The sequence below is a fragment of the Mustelus asterias genome, chromosome 1 (assembly GCF_964213995.1).
Source record: "Mustelus asterias chromosome 1, sMusAst1.hap1.1, whole genome shotgun sequence".
Lineage (NCBI taxonomy): Eukaryota > Metazoa > Chordata > Chondrichthyes > Carcharhiniformes > Triakidae > Mustelus > Mustelus asterias.
The window spans coordinates 176,907,628-176,932,030 of record NC_135801.1 but is presented as its reverse complement, the minus strand read 5'-3'; the positions used below and the strand labels follow the sequence as shown (position 1 = coordinate 176,932,030).

The following is a 24,403-nucleotide window of genomic DNA, read 5'->3' as shown; positions in this document are numbered from 1 at the left end:
AAAGAGTGAATGTTTGTGGATATGGTGCCAATCAAGCGTGCTACTTGTCCTGGGTGGTGTCAAGTTTCTTGAGTGTTGTTGGAGTTGCACTCATTCAGGCAAATGGGGAGTATTCCATCACACTTCAGACCTATGCCTTGTAGATGGTGGACAGGCTTTGGGGTGTCAGGAAGTGATTACTCGATGCAGGATTCCTAGCCTCTGACCTACTCTAGTAGCCATAGTGTTTATATGGCTAGTTGATTTGGTGCAGCATCGCAGGGCCGAAGGGCCTGTTCCTGTGCTGTAATTTTCTTTGTTGAGTTCAGTTTCTGGTCAATGGTACGCCGTGCGATGTCGATAGTGGGGGATACAGCAATGGTAACGGCATTGAATATCAAGGGATGATAGATTCTCTCTTGTTGGAGATCGTAATTCCCTGGCATTTGTGTGGCACAACAGTAACTTACCACTTGTTAGTCCAAGCCTGGGTATTGTAAAGATCTTTCTACATTTGGACCCTCATGTTTCAGGATCTGAGGAGTCATGAATGGTGCTGAACATTGTGTGATCAGCGAACATCCCCACTTCTGACCTTATGATGGAAGGTCACTGGTGGAGTAGCTGAAGGTGGCTGGGCCTAGGACAATCCCCTGAGGAACTCCTGCAGAGATGTCCTAGAGCCGAGATGTTTGACCTCCCACAACCTGACCCATCTTCCTTTGTGCCAGGTACGACTCCTGCCAGCTGATATTTTCCCCACTGATTCCCATTGACTCCAGTTTTGCTAGGGCTCCTTAATGCCCCACACGCAAGTGCGGCCTTGATGTGAAGGGTAGTCACTCTCACCTCACCTCCGGATTTCAGATCTTTCGTCCATGTTGAACCAAAGCTGTAATGAGCACAGGAGCTGAGTGACTCTGGTGGAACCCAAACTGAGCATCAATGAACAGGTTATTGCTGAGCGCTGCTTGACAGCACTGTTGATTAGCCCTTCCATCACTTTACTGATGATCAAGTGTAGATTGATGGGGCTAGGTTGCATTTGTCCTGTTTTTTTTGTGGACAGGACATACCTGGGCAATTTTCCACATTGCCAGGTAGATGCCAGTGTTGTGGCTATACTGGAACATCTTGGCTAGGGGCATGGCAAGCTCAGCAGCACAAGTCTTCAGTACTATCGCCAGAATATTGTCAGGGCCCATAACCCTTGCAGTATCCAGTGCATTCAGCCATTTCTTGAATGTGTGCAAATAAACTAACCCTTTGAGTTCATCCTATCTCGTGTTTGCTGTGGTGTTATTATTGGATCATACCAAAACGGAAGGGCTGGGAAATACTGCTTATAAAGAAGGAAGCAAATCAAAAACATCTTTCTGTTTATGGAAGGATGGGGAGAGGAGAATTCCTGGCTGTTTAAACTAATCCCCAGCCTATCCACAACATTTGCCATATGACTGATCTGACACTCACAGAGAGATAAACACACAAAGACAATATGAGATCCAATCATTTTGTATTGCAATTCCACATTAAGCAATAAAAGGATTTTATTTTGCTACATATGTACACATGCTTCCTTATGATGTTTAGAAGTTACCAAAGAAATGAAAAATAAGGTTGTACTTTTGTACAATATTAACAAAAACTTGAATGAAGGAAATGTAGCTGAAAATGATATTTGGCCACGCATATTTACTACCTTCAGCGTAAGTACTGAGAGTGACAGACTGTCAGGTATTGGATAAGTGCACTGTATAGCGCTTTGATATATCATAGCTCATAGAATAACATGCATTGTTCACGGCCCTCTTGTTGAAGCATTAGCTCCATATCCAGCTGCTTCCTATACCATGAGTGTTGTATAATTCTCAAAGGCAGCATCAAAGAGAGGGCACACTTTAATACAAGACTTTATATTAGCTGGTGTCTCTCTGCGGCCTGCCTGTTAGATAGACGCATTAGTCTCAGGAGGAGGTTGGTTGCAGCACTGTCTAGAAGGGTGAGGTTTGCTTCCACGGGGGAGTTTCTCCATTCATTCTCATCTTCAAGACATGTAGAGTCTGTAGCGCAGGTTTCTAGAAAGGAGAAAGGTAACATATAATCACGATTTTTTTTTCAATGTTTCTGGCATTGGAAACATCTATTGAGAAAGACCCATTTTGTCCACCATGTTCATTCCCTTCTGCGATCCATGTGCATCTCATGTCATATTGAAGTATGGAAAGAGAGAAGGCCTTTTTGACAGAGATTGATTCACTCGTGTAAATGTGGAAGGATAAATGCAAGGATCTGGCACTCCCAGCCAAGAGCTACACTCAGGGCTAATTCCCTGACCGGGGCTTGTTGCTGATTGTGTGGATAAGTGAAATCATAAAATCCCTACACAGCAGAAAGAGGCCATTCGACCCATCAAGTGTGCACTGACTCTCCGATAGAGCATCTTACTCAAGCTAGTTACTCCGTAACCCCACCTATCTACCCTGCTAATCCCCCTCACCTTAAGTTTATTTATTTGTGTCACAAGTAGGCTTACATTAACACTGCAATGAAGTTACTGTGGAAATCCCCTAGTCGCCACACTCCGGCACCTGTTCGGGTACACCGAGGGAGAATTTAGCATGGCCAATGCACCTAACCAGCACGTCTTTCAGACTGTGGGAGGAAACCGGATCACCCAGAGGAAACTCACGCAGACACAGGGAGAATGAGCAAACTCCGCACAGACAGTGACCCAAACTGGGAATCGAACCTGGGTCGCTGGCACTATGAGACAGCAGTGCTAACCACTGTGCCACCCTGTCTTTAGGTTAAAAGCGATGAGATGGGAAGGGTGACAGAACCTATGTGTATTTCTGAATACAACACTCTGGAATGCAGTACATAAGTCATTGGAGGGATGACATGACATAATTATAGAGTTCTTGGGAAAACAAAGATAGAACATAGAACATAGAACAGTACAAGCACAGAACAGGCCCTTCGGCCCACGATGTTGTGCCGAGCTTTATCTGAAACCAAGATCAAGCTATCCCACTCCCTATCATCCTGGTGTGCTCCATGTGCCCATCCAATAACTGCTTAAATGTTTCTAAAGTGTCTGACTCCACTATCACTGCAGGCAGTCCATTCCACACCCCAACCACTCTCTGCGTAAAGAACCTACCTCTGATATCCGTCCTGTATCTCCCACCACGAACCCTATAGTTATGCCCCCTTGTAATAGCTCCATCCACCCGAGGAAATAGTCTTTGAACGTTCACTCTATCTATCCCCTTCATCATTTTATACACCTCTATTAAGTCTCCCCTCAGCCTCCTCCGCTCCAGAGAGAACAGCCCTAGCTCCCTCAACCTTTCCTCATATGACCTACCCTCCAAACCAGGCAGCATCCTGGTAAATCTCCTCTGCACTCTTTCCAGCGCTTCCACATCCTTCTTATAGTGAGGTGACCAGAACTGCACACAATATTCCAAATGTGGTCTCACCAAGGTCCTGTACAGTTGCAGTATAACCCCACGGCTCTTAAACTCCAACCCCCTGTTAATAAAAGCTAACACACTATAGGCCTTCTTCACAGCTCTATCCACTTGACTGGCAACCTTTAGAGATCTGTGGATATGGACCCCAAGATCTCTCTGTTCCTCCACAGTCTTCAGAACCCTACCTTTGACCCTGTAATCCACATTTAAATTTGTCCTACCAAAATGAATCACCTTACATTTATCAGGGTTAAACTCCATTTGCCATTTTTCAGCCCAGCTTTGCATCCTATCTATGTCTCTTTGCAGCCTACAACAGCCCTCCACCTCATCCACTACTCCACCAATCTTGGTGTCATCAGCAAATTTACTGATCCACCCTTCAGCCCCCTCCTCTAAGTCATTAATAAAAATCACAAAGAGCAGAGGACCAAGCACTGATCCCTGCGGCACATCGCTAGCAACCTGCCTCCAATCCGAAAATTTTCCATCGACCACCACCCTCTGTCTTCGGTCAGACAGCCAGTTACCTATCCAATCGGCCAACTTTCCCTCTATCCCACACCTCCTCACTTTCATCATAAGCCGACCATGGGGGACCTTATCAAACGCCTTACTAAAATCCATGTATATGACATCAACTGCCCTACCTTCATCAACACACTTAGTTACCTCCTCAAAAAATTCTATCAAATTTGTGAGGCACGACTTGCCCTTCACGAATCCGTGCTGACTATCTCGGATTAATCCGCATCTTTCTAAATGGTCGTAAATCCCATCCCTAAGGACCTTTTCCATCAATTTACCAACCACCGAAGTAAGACTAACCGGTCTATAATTACCAGGGTCATTTCTATTCCCTTTCTTAAACAGAGGAACAACATTCGCCATTCTCCAGTCCTCTGGCACCATCCCCGTGGACAGCGAGGACCCAAAGATCAACGCCAAAGGCTCTGCAATCTCATCCCTTGCCTCCCACAGAATCCTAGGATACATTTCATCAGGCCCAGGGGACTTATCGACCTTCAGTTTATTCAAAACTGCCAAGGCATCCTCCCTCCGAACATCTATTTCCTCCAGCCTATTAGCCTGTGACACCTTCTCTTCCTCAAAAACATGGCCCCTCTCCTTGGTGAACACTGAAGAAAAGTATTCATTCATCACCTCGCCTATCTCTACTGACTCCATACACAAGTTCCCACTACTGTCCTTGACCGGCCCTAACCTCACCCTGGTCATTCTTTTATTCCTCACATAAGAGTAAAAAGCCTTGGGGTTTTCCTTGATCCGACCCGCCAAGGACTTCTCATGTCCCCTCCTAGCTCTCCTAAGCCCCTTTTTCAGCTCATTCCTTGCTAACTTGTAACCCTCAATCGAGCCATCTGAACCTTGTTTCCTCATCCCTACATAAGCTTCCCTCTTCCTTTTCACAAGACATTCCACCTCTTTCGTGAACCATGGTTCCCTCACTCGGCCATTTCCTCCCTGCCTGACAGGAACATACCTATCAAGGACATCCAGTATTTGTTCCTTGAAAAAGTTCCACTTTTCATTAGTTCCTTTCTCTGACAGTTTCTGTTCCCAACTTATGCCCCCTAATTCTTGCCTAATCGCATCATAATTACCCCTCCCCCAATTGTAAACCTTGCCCTGCCATACGGCCCTATCCCTCTCCATTGCAATTACAAAAGACACCGAATTGTGGTCACTATCTCCAAATTGCTCTCCCACAACCAAATCTAACACTTGGCCCGGTTCATTTCCCAGTACCAAATCCAATGTGGCCTCACCTCTAGTCGGCCCATCCACATATTGTGTCAGGAAATCCTCCCGCACACACTGCACAAAAACTGCCCCATCCAAACTATTTGACCTACAAAGGTTCCAATCAATATTTGGAAAGTTAAAGTCCCCCATGACAACTACCCTGTGACCCCCACACATATCCATAATCTGCTTAGCAATTTCTTCCTCCACATCTCTATTACTATTTGGGGGCCTATAGTAAACTCCTAGCAACGTGACCGCTCCTTTCCTATTTCTAACTTCAGCCCATATTACCTCAGTGTGCAGATCCCCCACGGAGTGCCTTTCCGCAGCCGTTAAACTATCCTTGATTAACAATGCCACTCCTCCACCTCTTTTACCAGCTTCCCTACACCTAGTGAAACATCTATACCCCGGAAGGTCCAACAACCATTCCTGTCCTTGTTCTACCCACGTCTCCGTAATGGCCACAACATCGTAGTCCCAAGTACCAATCCACGCCCCAAGTTCATCTACCTTGTTCCGGATGCTCCTTGCATTGAAGTAGACACACTTCAACCCACCTTCCTGTCTACCAGTACCCACCCTTGACCCTGATACCTTCCCCAATACCTCACCACCCTCACTGACTTCTGGACTACAACTCCCTTTCCCACTCCCCTGACAAATTAGTTTAAACCCCCCTGAAGAGCCGTAACAAATTTCCCTCCGAAGATATTGGTGCCCCTCTGGTTCAGGTGCACCCCGTCCTGTTTGTACAGGTCCCACCTTCCCCAGAACGTGTTCCAATTATCCACGTATCTGAAACCCTCCCTCCTACACCATCCCTGCAACCACATATTTAACTGCACTCTCTCCCTGTTCCTCAACTCGCTATCACGATCCTTAACCTATGGTTTCTCAAGCTCTCCACTACTAGGGGATTTCCTCACCTTCCATCTAGGTGTGTTGTAAACTAATTGATTGCAACAATTAGTCAACAACTCCAATATCACTGGATCAGGTGACTGACTAGCAGAATGGTTAGAGGCGAAGCAGGTAGATATTCCCAGTAATTCCCAGTTAGCTGTCCCATTGTTTGGATTTTGGAAAATTATTAATAGTGAGAATTGGGCGTGAGCAACACTGCAAACCTAGAAGGAAAATATTCTTCCGTATCCTTGAACAAAAATAATCCTCTGTAGCAATCAAGAAGAAATGTTAAATTGAAAGATGCTCATCTTCATGATAGTAATACATTTAATCTAAATGAAGAAGACATCCCTAAGAACTGATGTGATAAAAAATCTTCTTTATCTTTTCACAGTGATATTAACTAAAGTCCTGACTTACGACCAAATTTGTTTTTGAGGAAAAAAAGGACAGGTATATCCAGCACAATAGCTAAGAATACAAGAAGAAGTTCAATATGAGAATGGTCCATTCTGTCCATTGAGTTCACCCAGGCTGGTATCCAACAACATTTTAGACTGTCCTCATAAAGTCAAATTTTGCCTTTACTGCCTGAGCTTGAAGCATGTTATATAGCAAGGAGTCTCACGACAGAAGGTTAAAGTCCAACAGGTTTATTTGGAATCATGAGCTTTCGGAGCGCTGCTCCTTCATCGGGTGAGTGGAGGTAGATTCACAAACACGGCATGTATAGACAAAGCACAATTGCAAGATAATTGCAGATTGGAATGATCTATCTGTTCCCTGAATATCTTGAAAACTTCGATTAAAATTCTCCTTATGCTTTTAACTGTCAGGCATTTCAAGCTTAGTTTGTGTTACCTTGCCCATTTGCCACTTGATGTTTTATTCACTTTATTGAGCTGCTCTTAACCTTAGTTACTAGTACTTACATTTTTCTCGGCTGTTATCAAATCATGGAATCCCTACAGTGCAGAAGGAGGCTTTCAGCTCATTAAACCTGCACCGACAACAATTCCACCCAGACCCTAACCCCACATATTTACCCTGCCAATCCCCCTGACACCAAGATCAAATTTACCACGGCCAGTCCACCTAACCTACACATCTTTGGACTGTGGGAGGAAACTAGAGCAGCTGGAGGAAACCCACGCAGACACGGGGAGAATGTGCAACCTCCGGACCAACAGTGAGTGACCCAAGCCAGGAATCGAACCCAGGTCCCTGGCGCTGTGAGGCAGCAGTGCTAACCACTGTGCTACCGTGCCGCCCACAGTAGTTAGTGCTTTTGATAGCACCTCCCCCCCTGCCCCACCGCCACCTCCACCACCAACTTTACAGTCGGGCTAGTCTCAGTGAAGCTGGAAAGGAATCAGATGGATATATAACCGAGACATTTGCCCGAAAAGCGAGTGATCTGTATTTGAAAATAGTTCTACCGTCGGTGCAGCAGATTCCCGGTGAGGCACATTTTCCACTGTTTCTACCACAGGGCCTTCCAGCAGGTTCGCAAGGGGACGGCAGGTAATTCTCCTCCTGACATCTCAGTGTCTCTGAGGTTCCAATGTAGCAGCCAATCTCCTCACCACAGCAGATGTTAGCTCCAAAACAGTGGCCTCTGTTCTGTGGGCCACACGTCATACACTGCCAGAGAAGAGAAAGAGGAGAGAAAGCTTTCACTTTTTTCAATGTCTTCGAAGGAACGTATGTTAATTTTGACAGCATTGGTAGAGATGTTCACCAAGATTAGCAATATGGCATGGACTCAAAGATCTGTTCCTGCTTTAATTAACTGCATTCACAACACATCAAATCTGTAAAACCTGGTGTTTCTAACATTTATCTACTCATATTATCCACAGGATACATTCTCAGAATGACTTTTATTGGCTTTCCATTAGAGACAATTGATGTGCGATACAACACACGAGAGGCTGGATGTACTCAGGAAATAAAGGCTTTTATTGCCAACAATAACAGAGCTACTATATACAGTATACGATCCCAGACTAAAGGGTCACCAGGCAGAGCAGTGACCTTTATACCTCTCCCAGGAGGCGGAGCCGACTGGGGTGTACCATAAGGACCATATTAACAGGTAGAACAGCCCAACCCTAACCCCAACAGTAACATATCTACAGACTCATAGTACTGGCCAGACCATGGCTCAGCACTACTTGGTGGGAACCAACAATGGTTCACCACAACAATCAGGTAGTTTTAGGAGTTGGTTCTGTATATGCTGTGTACCTCATGCATTTTCACCCTTGTTTTGCTCAGTAATAGTCAAGGGGGAGGTGATGGCCTAGTGGTATTATTGCTAGACTATTAATCCAGAAACTCAGCTAATGTTCTGAGGAGCTTGGGTTCGAATCCTGCCATGGCAGATGGTGGAAATTGAATTCAATTTTAAAAATAAAATAAAATCCGGAATTAAGAATTTACTGATGACTGTGAAACCATTGTCGATTGTCAGAAAAGCCCATCTGGTTCACTAATGCCCTTTAGGGAAGGAAATCTGCAGTCCTTTCTTGATCTGGCCTACTTGTGACTCCAGAGCCACAGCAATGTGGTTGACTCTCAACTGCCCTCCGGTGGCAACTAGGGATGGGCAATAAATGCTGGCCAGCCAGCGACGCCCATGTCCCATGAATGAATTTTAAAAAACAACCCACGGCCTTTGTTCATATGTTGTGTACCGCAGTGAGAGGCCACCCTCTTCACAGTGCCCAGTGAAAACAATCAAAGGAGTTCTAGGCTAGAAAGAGGAACTGATAGTGCAGGCTGGGATATAGAGCTGGAAGAAAATGCCTAGTTAGAGTTGGATGGGTCGGTAAAGAGAGATTTGAGGATAAGGAGCTGTATCATGAAGACGATTCACTAGCCTGTTGACATAATGGGCTACAAGTTGAAGGCATGAAGAATCGCCGGCAGCAATGCACCCCTCCCTGATGAGCTCAATGCATTCTATGCCCGTTTTGAGCAAGAGGTCAGCCAGAGCATGCCCTCCACCCTGGAAGCCCTGAATGAACCTGTATCTGTGGTCACCATTGCAGATGTCAGAGCAGCTTTCTTGAAGGTCAACCCACGGAAAGTGACTGGCCGGATGGGGTACCCGGACATGCACTCAGATCCTGCGTGGATCAGCTGGCGGGAGTATTCACAGGCATTTTCAACCTCCCTTTACAACAAGCTGAGGTCCCTATCTGCTTCAAGAAGATGACCATCATCCCGGTACCAAAGAAAAGCCAAGCAGCGTGCCTTAAAAACTATCATTCGGTGGCTCTGACCTCCATCGTTATGAAGTGCTTTGAAAGATTCGTCATGGCACGAATCAATTCCAGCCTCCTGGACTACCTGGATCCACTACAGTTTGCCTACCGCCGCAACAGGTCCACAGCAGACGCCATTTCCCTGGCCCTGCACTCAACCTTGGAACACCTAGATAACAAGGACACCAATGTCAGACTCCTATTTATTGACTACAGCTCAGCCTTCAACACCATTATTCCCACAAAACTCATCTCCAAACTCCGTGGCCTGGGCCTCGGCACCTCCCTCTGGGACTGGATCCTGAACTTCCTAACTCACAGACCGCAATCAGTAAGGATAGGCAACAATACCTCCTCCATGATCATCCTCAACACCGGTGCCCCACGAGGCTGTGTCCTCAGCTCCCTACTATACTCCTTATACACCTATGACCGTGTGGCCAAATTCCCCTCCAATGCTTTAATAATTTTTTTAAACATTCTCTCTCATGATCTATACTTCTCATAACATTTTTTTTGGGCTCTCTCTTCTCATGTAGTTTTCTCTCTTGGACTTTCTTTCCAGCCACGCATCTCCTCCACCCACCCTTCACTCTCTCTCTTTCATAGAATCCCTCCAGTGCAAAAGGAAGCCATTCAGCCCATCGAGTCTGCACCGACCACCCTATTCCCATAACTCCACATATTTACCCTGCTAATCCCCCTGACACTAGGGTCAAATAAGGCAGCATGGTAGCACAATGATTAGCACTGCTGCCTCACAGCACCAGGGACCAGGTTCAATTCCTGCTTGGGTCACTGTCTGTGCGGAGTTTTCACGTTCTCCCCGTGTTTACGTGGGTTTCCTCCTGGTGCGCCGGTTTCTTCCCACAGTCTAAAGATGTGCGGTTAGGTCGATTGGCCATGCTAAATTGCCCCTTAGTGTCAGGGAGACAAGCTAGGGTAAATGCATGGGTTTATGGGGACAGTGTCTGGGAGGGATTGTGGTCGGTGCAGACTCGATGGGCCGAATGGCCTCTTTCTGCACTGTAGGATTCTATGAGTTTATGATTTTCAAGCTTGCTGATGACACCACCGTAGTGGGTCAGATCTCAAAATTATGAGACAGAGTACAGGAAAGAGATAGAGAATCTGGTGAACTGGTGAGATGACAATAATCTCTCCCTCAATGTCAACAAAACAAAGGAGATAGTCTTTGACTTCAGGAAGTGTAGTGGAGGACATGCCTCTGTCTACATCAATGGGGATGAAGTGGAAATGGTTGCAAGCTTCAGGTTTCTAGGTGTCCAGATTACCAACAACCTGTCCTGGTCCTCCATACCAACGCTATAGTTAAGAAAGTTCACCAATGCCTCTACTTTCTCAGGAGACTAAGGAAATTTGACATATCCGCTACGACTCTCCCTAACGTTTGCAGACGCAACATAGAAAGCATTCTTTCTGGCTGTATCACAGCGTGGAATGGCTCCGGCTTTGTCCAAGACCGCAAGAAACTACAAAGGGTCATGAACGAAGCTCAGTCCATCACGCAAACCAGCCTGCCATCCATTGGCTGGGATTTTGCGACCTGACTCAGGTGAGCCTCGTAAAATCCCACCTGAGGCCAATGGAGAATTCCGTTCTGCGAGACTCGCCCGCCCCGATTCTGGGGCGGGTGAGGCAGTACGATTCTGGCCATTGACTCTGTCTACACTTCCTGCTGCCTCGGAAAAGTTACCAGCATCAAGGATCACACGCACCCTGGACATTCTCTCTTCCACCTTCTCCCCTTGGGAAAAAGATACAAAAGTCTGAGGACGCGTACCAACTGTCTCAAGAACAGCTTCTTCCCTGCTGCTGTCAGACTTTTGAATGGACCCATCTCGTATTAAATTGATCTTTCTCTACACCCAAGCAATGGCATGCTGGCCTTCATCAGTTGGGGCGTTGAGTATAGGAATTGGAAAATCATGTTGCAGCTGTATAAGACTTTGGTTAGGCCACATTTGGAGTATTGTGTACAATTCTCATCGCCGCACTACTGGAAGGATGTTGATGCAATGGAAAGGATGCAGAAGAGATTTGCCAGGATGTTGCCTGGTTTGGAGGATATGGACTAAGAAGAAAGGTTGAACAAACTTGGATTGTTTTCGTTGGAGTGTCGGAAGGATGGGGAGCGGTTTACAAAATTATGAGAGGTTTGGATAGAGTGGATAGTCAGAGCCTTTTTACCAGGGTCAAAGGGTCAATTACTTGGGGGGCATAGGTTGAAAGTAAGAGGGGGAGTGTTTAAAAGAGATGTAAGGGGCATGATTTTCACACAGAGGTAGTGGAAGCAGATTCTATAACAATGTTCAAGAGGCATCTGGACAGATACGTGAATAGACAGGGAATAGAGGGGTATGGATCACAGAGACAAGAAAATATTAGACTAGAGAAGCATCTGTGTTGACACAGACTTGGTGGGCCAAAGGGCCTGTTCCTGTGCTGAACTGTTCATTGTTCTATGACTGTAACCCCACATTCTATACTCTCTCCTTCTCGATAAATGGTAAGCTTTGTCTGTATAGCGCGCAAGAAATAATACTTTTCACTGTATACCAATACACATGACAATAATAAATCAAATCAAAGCTGTGTTAGAGAGCACTGATCCACAGTGACCTGTGTTCGAGAGACAAGCAGATTACTATCTAAAGTTAAATGCTTGGGATTGTGGATAATGTCTCGAGATGGATAGAAAGCTGGTTAGCAGATAAGAAGCAAAGAGTTAGAATGAATGTGTCTTTTTCTGATTGGCAGTCAGTGACTAGTGGGGTTCCGCAGGGCTCCGTGTTGGGACCCCAACTGTTCACATTATATATTAATGATTTGGAAGGGGGAACTGAATGTATTATCTCCAAATGTGCAGATGATACAACGTTGGGTGGGAGGGTGAGCTGTGAGGAGGATGCAGAGATGCTTCAGCGTGATTTGGACAGGCTGAGTGTGTGGGCATCTGCATGGCAGATGCAGTATAATGTGGATAAATGTGAGGTTATCCACTTTGGTAGCAATAATAGGAAGACAGATTATTACTGGAATGGGTATAAATTGAGAGAGGGATATTCAACGAGACCTTGAAGTCCTCGTGCATCAGTCACTGAAAGTAAGTGCGCAGGTACAGCAGGCAGTAAAGAAGGCAAATGGTATGTAGGCCTCCATAATGAGAGGATTTGAGTTTAGGGATAGGAATGTTTTACTGCAATTGTATAGGGTGTTGGTGAGGCCACACCTGGAGTATTGTGTCCTTATCTGAGGAAGGGTGTCCTTGCTATAGAGGGAGTACTGCGAAGGTTTACCAGGCTGATTCCTGGGATGGCAGGGGGTCTGTCAAGTGAGGAGAGGCTAAGTCAGTTAGGATTATATCACTGAGTTTAGAAGAGTGAGATGGGATTTCATGAAAACTTATAAAATTTTAAGTGTTAGACAGGGTAGATTCAGAAAGAATGTTCCCGATGGTGGGGGAGTCCGGAACTAGGGGTCATAGTTTGGGAATTGACTGAGGTGAGGAGAAATTTCTTCACCAGAGGGTGGTGAATGTGTGGAATTCACTACCACAGAAAGTAATTGAGGGCAAAACATTGTGTGATTTTGAGAAGAAATAAGATATAGCTCTTGGGGCTAAAGGGATCAAAGGATATGGGGGGAAGGGGATCAGGATATTGAATTTGATGATCAGCCGTGACCAAAATGAATGGTGGAGCAGCCTCGAAGGGCCGAATGGCCTACTCCTGCTCCTAGTTTCTATGTGCGTTTCCATGTATTTCTCCTCATCACAACTTTGACTCTGTCATTTCCTTAATCCTCTCAGAGTCAGAATGTGGAATCTTCCCGTCCCGCCCACCATGGGAATCGTAGCGGGCGGGACATGGACTATGCAAAGGTCCGTTAACTTCCAGCGGGATTATCCAGTTTTGGGGCAAGCGCAGCTGGATAAATCCCTTCCATAGAGTGATTAATGGCACAGCAGGAGACCATTTAGCCCATCGAGTCAATGTTAGCTCAATAGAGCAATGCGGTCATTCCATTCCCTGCTCTATCCCCATGGCCCTGCAGATTTATTTCCTTCAAGTACTTGTTCAATTCATCATTTCCGCTTCCAGCAGCCTCGTGGGCAGCAAGTTCCAGGTCATCACCACTCACTGTGTAAAAATGTTCCTCCTCACATTCCATTTACATCTTTTGCCCCAAACCCTTAAATTCATGTTCCCTCATATTGTATCATCATCTGTTTTTCCTGTCTACCTTATCTTAGCCTGTCATAATCTTGTACACCTCTATGAAACCGCCCTTCAATCTCCTTTACTCCAAGGAGCACAAACCCAACTATGAACCATGTTGCTAAAGCTCCCCAGCCCTGCAGCCATTCTGATAAATTTCCATTGCAGCATCTCAGGGAGGGACCCTCACATCCTTTTTAAATGTGGTTAGCCAGAGCTTCATCAAAGTACATCATAAATTTTATGTTTTTGTACTCAATAGCCCAATTTATGAAACCAAGATCCCATGTGCTTGGCTAACATCTCTATTAACAGATCCTGCCATCTTCGAAGACTGATGCTCAGAGCCCTCTGTTTCTGCACACTCTTCAGAACTCTGCCAGTACATCCCAGTTGCCTCTCTCTAGCCCTTCTGCCAAAATACATCACCCCACACATCTCTGTATTAGATTCAATCAAGTCTGCACATTCTGATAGCCCATCCATGTCTTGTTGAAACCAACCAATGTATGAAGAATGGTTGAGGACTCTGGGTCTGAACTTGTTGGAGTTTAAAAGGACGAGGGGGGGGATCTTATTGAAACTTACAGGATACTGCGAGGCCTGAATAGAGTGGATGTGGAGAGGATGTTTCCACTAGTAGGAAAAACCTAGAACCAGAGGGCACAACCTCAGGCTAAAGGGACGATCCTTTAAAACAGAGATGAGGAGGAATTTCTTCAGCCAGAGAGTGGTGAACCTGTGGAACGTTTTGTCGCAGAAGGCCGTGGAGTCCAGGTCATTGGGTGTCTTTAAGACAGAGATAGATAGGTTCTTGGTTAATAAGGGGATCAGGGGTTATGGGGAAAAGGCAGGAGAATGGGGATGAGAAAAATATCAGCCATGATTGAATGGTGGAGCAGATGGATTGTGTGGCCTAATTCTGCTCCTATGTCTTATGGTCTAACTCTGTATGATCCTCAGTCCTTTTGCCGTTCTTCCACTTTGGTAACATCAATGAAGTTTGAAATTTTAATTACCTACTTACTCTTTTACTAATTGAATTACTAATCTTTGGGGGGCGCACAGCACTGGACCTGCAAGGGACACTCTCTGGGAGTGGAGGATAAAAGGAGTGCAAGGCTTGGGCCCTCGGGGAGCGGAGTGCATCAGACCTGTGAAGAACATTCTCTGGGGGTAGAGAATAAAGGGAGTGTGAGGCTTGGGGCCCCTCGGGGAGCATGGGACTCTGGGCCCTCGGGGAGATAGGCAGAGAAATCAAGGGCTAGAATCAGATAAGGACACAGTAAAAAATAGTAGGAATGGGACAAGAACCGTTAGAAGGACTAGCCTTAAGGTTTTGTTCCTGAATGCTCAGAGCATTCAAAACAAAATGGATGAATTAGTTGTGCAGATAGATGTAGAGGGGTATGATAGAGTTGGAATTATGGAGACCAAGGATGGGAGCTAAACATTGAGGGCTATTCAATGTTTAGGAAGGATAGACGGAAAGGAAAAGGTGGTGGGAGTTGCATTGTTGGTTAAAGGATATTGATACAATATTGAGCAAAGATATTAGCATAGACAATGTGGAATCTGTAAGAGTCGAGTTACGAAACACCAAGGGGCAAAAAACATTTGTGGGAGTGGTGTACAGACTGTAGTGATAATTTTGGGAAAAGCATTAGACAGGAAATCAGAGATGCATGTGATAAAGGAACATCTGTGATTATAGGTGACTTTAATCTAGATATAGATTGGGCGAGTTCAAATTAGTCACAGTACAATAGAGGAGGAATTTCTGGAGTACAGGGATCAGTGCTTGGTCCTCTGCTCTTTGTGATTTTTATTAATGACTTAGAGGAGGGGGCTGAAGGGTGGATCAGTAAATTTGCTGATGACACCAAGATTGGTGGAGTAGTGGATGAGGTGGAGGGCTGTTGTAGGCTGCAAAGAGACATAGATAGGATGCAAAGCTGGGCTGAAAAATGGCAAATGGAGTTTAACCCTGACAAATGTGAGGTGATTCATTTTGGTAGGACTAATTTAAATGTGGATTACAGGGTCAAAGGTAGGGTTCTGAAGACTGTGGAGGAACAGAGAGATCTTGGGGTTCATATCCACAGATCTCTAAAGGTTGCCACTCAAGTGGATAGAGCTGTGAAGAAGGCCTATAGTGTGTTAGCTTTTATTAACAGGGGGTTGGAGTTTAAGAGCCGTGGGGTTATGCTACAACTGTACAGGACCTTGGTGAGACCACATTTGGAATATTGTGTGCAGTTCTGGTCATCTCACTGTAAGGAGGATGTGGAAGCGCTGGAAAGAGTGCAGAGGAGATTTACCAGGATGCTGCCTGGTTTGGAGGGTAGGTCTTATGAGGAAAGGTTGAGGGAGCTAGGGCTGTTCTCTCTGGAGCGGAGGAGGCTGAGGGGAGACTTAATAGAGGTTTATAAAATGATGAAGGGGATAGATAGAGTGAACGTTCAAAGACTATTTCCTCAGGTGGATGGAGCTATTACAAGGGGGCATAACTATAGGGTTCGTGGTGGGAGATACAGGAAGGATATCAGAGGTAGGTTCTTTATGCAGAGAGTGGTTGGGGTGTGGAATGGACTGCCTGCGGTGATGGTGGAGTCAGACACTTTAGGAACATTTAAGCGGTTATTGGATAGGCACATGGAGCACACCAGGATGATAGGGAGTGGGATAGCTTGATCTTGGTTTCAGATAAAGCTCGGCACAACATCGTGGGCCGAAGGGCCTGTTCTGTGCTGTACTGTTCTATGTTCTACATGCGAGATGGTTTTCTGGACCAATATGTTGAGGAACCAACAAGGGAACTTGCCATCTTGGACTGGGTGTTGTGCAATGAGAAAGGATTAGTTGGCAATGCAGTTGTGAGCGAACCCTTGGGGACGAGTGACAATAATATGGTAGAATTCTTTGTCAAGTTGGATAGTAATGTAGTTGATTCTGAGAACAGGGTCCTAATCTCAATAAAGATAATTATGATGATATGAGGCCACGATGGACTAGGAAACATTACTGTCAGGAAAGACAATGGCAGGCGTACAAGGAATGATTAGGTGAACTCCAAAAGTTGTTTATTCCTATTTGGCGCAAGCGTGGTCAGGCAATCGTGGCCAAACCAAAATAAAATTAAAAGTATAAAGTTTATTTATTAGTCACAAGTAGGCTTACATTCACACTGCGATGAAGGTACTGTGTAAAACACCTAGTCGCCACACTCCGGCGCCTGTTCAGGTACACTGAAGGAGAATTTAGCATGGCCAATACACCTAACCAGCATATCTTTGGACTGTGGGAGGAAACCAGAACACCTGGAGGAAACCCACGCAGACACGGGGAGAATGTGCAAACTCCACACAGAGAGTGACCCAAGCCAGGAATCAAACCCGGGTCCCTGGCGCTGTGAGGCAGCAGTGCTAACTATTGAGCCACCATGCATGCCTTACGAGGGAAATTAGAGATAGTATCAGATTCAAGGAAGAAGCATACAAATTGGCAAGAAAATACAAATTGGCAAGAAAAAGCAAAAGGATTGAGAGAGTTTAAAATTCAGCAAAGGAGGACCAAGGGATTGATTAAGAAGGGGAAAACAGAGTATGAAAGTAAGCCAGCGGGGAACATAAAGACCGAGTGTAAAAATTTCTACAGGTATGTAAAGAGAAAAAGATTGTCAAAAAGAATCTAGGCTCCTTACAGTCAGAAATGCATCATGGGGAACAAAGAAATGGCTGAGGAACTAAATTCGTACTTTGCTTCTGTCTTCACAAAGGAAGACATGAATAATATACCAGAAGTTCTGAGAGAAACAAATTTTAGTGAGGAGCTGAAGGAAATCAGTATTAGTGGAGAAATGGTTTTGGGGAAATTAATGGGGTTAAAGGCAACTAAATCTCCAGGTCCTCATAATCTTCATCCCAGAATACTTAAGGAAGTGGCCCTTAGAAGTAATAGATCCATTGGTAGTCATTTTCAAAATTCTTTGGGTTCTGGATTGGTTCCTACAGATTGGAGGGTAGCTAATGTAAGCCCATTATTCAAAAAGGGGAAGGTAGAGAGAATAAAGAACAAAGAACAATACAGCACAGGAACAGACCCTTCGGCCCTCCAAGCCTGTGCCGCTCATGTGCCCAACTAGACCATTCATTTGTATCCCTCTATTCCCAGTCTGTTCATGTGGCTATCTGGATAAGTCTTAAACGATCCCAGCGTGTCCGCCTCAATCACCTTGCTTGGCAGTGCATTCCAGGCCCCCACCGCCCTCTGTGTAAAATATGTCCCCCTGACATCTGTGTTGAACCTCGCCCCCCTCACCTTGAACCCGTGACCCCTTGTGTTCGTCACCTCTGACCTGGGAAAAAGCTTCCCACTGTTCACCCTATCTATACCCTTCATAATTTTATACACCTCTATTAGGTCACCCCTCATCCTCCGTCTTTCCAGGGAGAACAACCCCAGTTTACCCAATCTCCCCTCATAGCTAAGACCCTCCATACCAGGCAACATCCAGGTAAACCTTTTCAGTACTCTCTCCAAAGCCTCCACGTCCTTCTGGTAGTGTGGCGACCAGAACTGGATGCAATATTCCAAATGTGGCCTAACCAACGTTCTATACAGCTGCAACATCATACGCCAACTTTTATATTCTATGCCCCGTCCAATAAAAGCAAGCATGCCATATGCCTTCTTGACCACCCTCTCCACCTGTGCTGAAAACAGGAAACTATAGACCAGTGAGCCTAATGTCAGTACTGGGGAAGTTGCCAGAGTCTATTATCAAGGATTTCATAACTTAGCATTTGGAAAGCTGTTGTTTAATCAGACAAAGTTCGCATGGGTTTACAAAAGGGAAATCACACATGACAAACCTACTGGAATTCTTTGAGGTTGTAACTAGTACAGTTAACCAGGCAGAAACGGTGAATGTGATTTATTTAAACTTTCTGAAGGCTTTCGACAAAGTCTGATATAGCAGATTACTATGTAAAATTAAAGCACATGGGATTGTAGGTAAAGTCTTGAGATGGAGAGAAAGCTGGTTAGCAGAGAGGAAGCAAAGAGTTGGCAAAAGTAGGTCTTTTTCTGATTGGCAGTCAGTGCTAGGACTCCAACTGTTCACATTATATATTAATGATTTGGAAGAGGGATTTAGATCTATTATCTACAAATTTGAAGGTGATACGAAGTTGGGTGGGAGGGTGAGCTGTGAGGAGAATGCAGAGATGCTTCAGCGTGATTTGGACAGGCTGAGAGTGTGGGCATCTGCATGGCAGATGCAGTATAATGTGGACAAATGTGAGGTTATCCACTTTGGTAGAAAAAATAGGAAGACAGATTATTATTTGAATGGGTGCAAATTGAGAGAGGTGGATACTCAACAAGACCTTGGAGTCCTTGTCCATCATTCGCTGAAAGTAAGCGTGCAGGCACAGCAGCCAGTAAAGAAGGCAAATGGTATAAGACCATAAGATATAGGAGCAGAATTAGACCATTCGGTTCATCGAGTCTGCTCCGCCATTCAATCATGGCTGATAAGTTTCTCAACCCCATTCTCCCACTTTTTCCCCTGGAACCCTTGATCCCCTTACCAATCAAGAACCTATCTATCTCTGTGTTCAATGCCCTCAATGTCCAGGCCTCCACAGTCTTCTATGTTGGCCTTCATAGCGAGAGAATTGGAGTATAGGAATAGAGACGTTTTACTGCAATTGTATAAGGCATTGGTGAGGCCACACCTGGAGCACCTGGGTAGGGCCTGGGTGGGATTGTGGTCGGTGCAGACTTGATGGGCCGAATGGCCTCTTTCTGTACTGTAGGGTTTCTATGATTTCTATTGTGTGCCGTTTTGGTGTCCTTATTTGAGGAAGGATGTCCTTGCTATAGAGGGAGTACAGCAACGGTTTACCAGGCTGATTCCTGGGATGGCAGGTCTGTCATATGAGGAGAGACTAAGTCAGTTAGGATTATATTCACTGTAGTTTAGAAGAGTGAGAGGGGTTCTTATAGAAACTTAAAATTCTAACAGGATTAGACAGGGTAGATTCAGAAAGAATGTTCCCGATGGTGGGAGAGTCCAGAACTAGGGGTCATAGTTTGAGGAGACTGAGTTTAGAACTGAGGTGAGGAGAAATGTCTTCACCCAGAGGGTGGTGAATGTGTGGAATTCACTACCACAGAAAGTAGTTGAGGCCAAAATGCACGAGTTAGATATAGCCCTTGGGGCTAAAGTAATGAAGGGATATGGGGGGGGATCAGGATATTGAATTTGATGATCAGCCATGATCATAATGAATGGCAGAGCAGGCTCGAAGGGCCAAATGGCCTACTCCTGCTTCTAGTTTCTATGTATGTTTTTATGTAATCTGCATTCCAACATCCAAGTTATTCGTACCGAACAAAAGAGAGAGCCGTGGCCTTAGCACTGACCCTTGAGGAACACCGCTGTCTACCATTCTCTGGCCTGAAATATAACCATTTACCATGACGCAAGTCATGTGGCAGGCGGGGGGATTCCAGCCTTTATTTCAGCTGAAGAGCAACTAGTGATCTGTAAAGGTTTAGCCCAATCTCTTTGCTAGTCTATGCATTGATTTATAAAGCCCAGGATTCCAAATCTGTTTTTTTTTAAAAACAGCCTGACTGTATGATCCTGCCACAGTTTTTAGAAGTTGATGGGCCAGATTGGGAAGGTGAAATGAACACTTTGGTTGCACAAAACCAAACACAGTCTGTACCGAGAGGCTGGGAGGTGTCAAAGATGAAGATGTGTATTTACCTCTCCGGGTAAGTATTACAATTGCAGGATAAAGTTTAAAACTTGAGTGAAAATAAGAAAGCAGATTCCAAACAGCCAAGTCTGTTTCACTCTGCATCTTCACTCTTGCTCTGTTCCCAAGCCTTCCTGCATCATGAACCTACTCCTCCCTGTCTGTAAAACACTTGCGAGAAGGACCTCAATTATTTGAGGACCTTATTTATTTATTAATTAGGATTAATTATTTATTAGGACCAGGGAGCGGCGCGGGCTTGGAGGGCCGAAGGGCCTGTTCCTGTGCTGTATTGTTCTTTGTTCTTTGTTATTTCTAAGTGGTCAGAACTATGACAAAGGTTAAGGTCTTCACAGAATCAGAATCACAGAATACTACAGTGCAGAAGAGGCCTTTTGGCCCATCGAGTCTGCACCGACACATGAAAGGCCCTGACCTACCCACGTAATCCCACTTGCCAGCACTTGGCCCATACCTTGAATGTTATGATGTGCCAAGTGCTCACCCAGGTACTTTTTAAAGGATGTGAGGCATCCCGCCTCCACCACCCTCCCAGGCAGCGCATTCCAGACCGTCAACACTCATTGGGTAAAAAAGATTTTCCTCAAATCCCCACTAAACCTCTCATCCCTCCCTTTTAACTTGTGTCCCCTTGTAACTGACCCTTCAACTAAGGGGAACAGCTGCTCCCTATCCACTCTGTCCATGCCCCTCATAATCTTGAACACCTCAATCAGGTCGCCCTCAGTCTTCTCTGCTCCAGAGAAAACAACCCAAGCCTATCCAATCTCTCTTCATAACTTAAATGTTCCATCCCAGGCAACATCCGGGTGAATCTCCTCTGCACCCCAGCCACTGCGTTCATGTCCTTCCAATAATGTGGCGACCAGAACTGCACGTAGTGCTCCAGCTGTGGCCTCACCAAATTTCTACACAACTCCAACATGACCTCTCTGCTTTTGTAATCGATACCCCGATTGACATTTACATTCAAACAGCCCAACATAAGAAATACATGCTGAAGCTAAAATGTTAATTTAAGGACTCACTTCATGTTGATTGAATAAAATTTGCCCTTTGTTTTTTTAGGAATTATTCCTATATGGGAGGAAAACATTTTGTCTTTGTTTCTAATCTAAGACCACAAGATATAGAGCAGAATTAAGCCATTCAGTTTAGCTGGACTGGAGTGCTGCACTGTACCCCGGTAATGAATGGCAAAATCTGTGAAGTTAAGTGATGTGCCGCAATTTAAATTCTATATCCAGTTTATAACCTTTAACAGTAGGTGCATCCATTTTTACAACTCTGCATTCATAATGTATAGAAAGTTTATTTATTAGTGTCATAAGCAGGCTTACATTAACACTGCAATGAAGTTACTGTGAAAATCCCCTAGTCGCCACACTCCGGCGCCTGTTTAGGTACACCGAGGGATAATTTAGCCTGGCCAATCCACCTAACCAGCACGTCTTTCGGACTGTGGGAGGAAACCCACGCAGACACAAGGAGAACATGCAGATTCCGCACGGGCAGTGACCCAAGCCGGGAATCGAAGCCGGGTCCCCAGCACTGAGAGGCAGCAGTGCTAACCACTGTGCTACCGTGCCACCCATTATGAACCATAGCACAAGCTATTCAAAACTTGTACATTTACAATCACTGTGTTTACCTATTGTAGGTTAGAGAAGTTTAGTTTCCATATTCCCAGTCTATACCTGTCTACTTTATTTACTATTTGCATGTGGCTCCATCTGATTTGAGAATTTTTTTTTACGTCAATCTTGGATAATGCCAATCATACATTGAAGTGAAGCGAAAGGTTTGAAACAGGAATGCTTGTAGGTGCATTCAACATTTTTTAATAAATCCGGAACATTTGGAGCAAGGTCAAACTAGTTGAGGAAATCAGCTGGAAATCAATGCTCCCTCAATTTGACACCACTTTATCTCACAATCTCAGCATTTTGGACAGCATGGCCAACTATTTATCTTCTTGCTGTCTGTTTTGGGGAACTCCTTGCTCATCTTGGTCCCCGGCAGTTCATAGCAAAGCTATAAAATTATGAAAGGCATAGATAGGGTGAACGGTGGGAAGCTTTTCCCTGGGTCGGTGGTGACGTTCACGAGGGGTCATAGGTTCAAGGTGAAGGGGGGGAGGTTTAACACAGATATCAGAAGGACATATTTTACACAGAGGGTCGTGGGGGCCTGGAATGGGTTGCCGGGCAAGGTGGTGGAGGCGGACACACTGGGAACGTTTAAGACTTATCTAGACAGCTATATGAACGGAGTGGGAATGGAGGGATACAAAAGAGTGGTCTAGTTTGGACCAGGGAGCGGCGCGGGCTAATTGTTCTTTGTTTCTCGTTTCACGGCTTCATTCTATGATCATCTTGCTGGTGCCAGTACAGAGCGAGACTGCGGATAGTTGGGAACCTGTCTCGGGGGCAGGGAATTCATATGGTGTTCGTGGAAGTGGAAATGAATAGGGTTGGGAAGCATTTTCCGATCAGGGCCAGTGTGATCTCCTGGACTCGTTTCGATCGCCTCAGGGGCTCGGAGAGGAATTTCCCAGATTTTTTTTTTTCCCCATATTGGCCGTGGGGTTTTCGCCTCTCCCTGGAGATCACATGGTCTGGAATGGGGGGGTAGGGGTGAGTTAATAGGTTGTGATGAACAAAGCATCATAGCTGTGAGGGACAGCTCGGGGATAGGATATTAGTATGTAGATAGGCTGGAAAATTGGGCAGGGATCCTGGATTCAGGATTCAATCCTGGACCGGGGAGCGGCGCGGGCTTGGAGGGCCGAAGGGCCTGTTCCTGTGCTGTATTGTTCTTTGTTCTTTGTACTCTTCTCAGTTGTCAACTGGTACAAGCATGTTTCTGAAGTTTGTCAAGGTTTATATCGATCTCATGGCAGATACCAATAGGCAGGGAAATATACTGACCAGTACTGTTGAGAGGCTACATCAATACACGGGCACATGAAGAACAAGCCAGTTAGAGCTACAAACTTTGTGCTGGTCAGAATATAGGAGATCCAACTCCAGCTGCTAAACAGTCTCATCTATTTATGTGTGGACCTAAGCGACACACTTCCAGGCAAATCAAATACTTTTAACAGGGGTTGCACAGTCTCGCCCAGGAAGTCCAAATGAAACCACATCAAGACGTGAACAATAATGGATAAGATCATTTTTAAAAAAACTTCTGACCTGGGTAAAAAACTTGATGAAAAGTTTTGAATTCTTACACACGCCTAGCTGCAACTTTGAAATAATTCACAAAGTGAATCTACAGCACCAGCCCATCATAGAATCCCGACAGTGCAGAAGGAGGCCATTCAGCCCATTGAGTCTGCACCGACCACAATCCCACCCACTATTCCCTTAACCCTGCTAAATCCCTCTGACACTAAGGGTCAATTTAGCATGGCCAATCAACTAACCCACACATCTTTGGACTGTGGGAGGAAACCGGAGCACCCGGAGGAAACCCACGCAGACACGGGGAGAACGTGCAAACTCCACACAGACGGTGACCCGAGGCCAGGATTGAACCCGGGTCCCTGGCGCTGTGAGGCAGCAGTGCTAGCCACTGTGCCACCGTGCATCAAAAGGTGTTTAAATTACTGGATGCAAACAGAAGAAGACAAGTTTGGGAAGATTGAACTTAAACTGGAATGTATTTTTTTTAAATCTAGGACTTTGAAAAAGATGTAAAGGAAAGCTGGGGATAAATGGACCTTACCTGCCTGAGACCTGTATCCAGAAACGACCTCTTGCCCCCTCTGGGGCAGTTCTGGATGTAACATGCCGAAGTGAAGGCCAGCAGGCAGAGCAGAGAGAGTGGGAGCGAGAGTTGAGGCATGTCGAGAGGCGATCAGCTGTTTGACACACTTCACTGGGTGTGAGCTGCAGCTTGGGCTGACTTTATATTTATACCCTCCGGCAATCCTGCCGCAGACGTCATAG

General features: G+C 45.4%; 1 protein-coding gene across 1 annotated transcript; it reads right to left on the bottom strand.

The window, feature by feature from the left end:
* Positions 1-1,479: 1,479 nt before the first annotated feature.
* LOC144503942 (vasotocin-neurophysin VT-like) lies at positions 1,480-24,340 on the bottom strand. Its single transcript, XM_078229125.1, has 3 exons — positions 24,180-24,340; positions 7,580-7,784; positions 1,480-2,057 (listed from the first exon to the last, which is right to left on the bottom strand). The coding sequence occupies exons 1-3, from the start codon at positions 24,297-24,299 to the stop codon at positions 1,894-1,896; spliced, it is 489 nt and encodes a 162-aa protein (XP_078085251.1). The 5' UTR covers positions 24,300-24,340; the 3' UTR covers positions 1,480-1,893.
* Between the last annotated feature and the right edge of the window lie 63 nt (positions 24,341-24,403).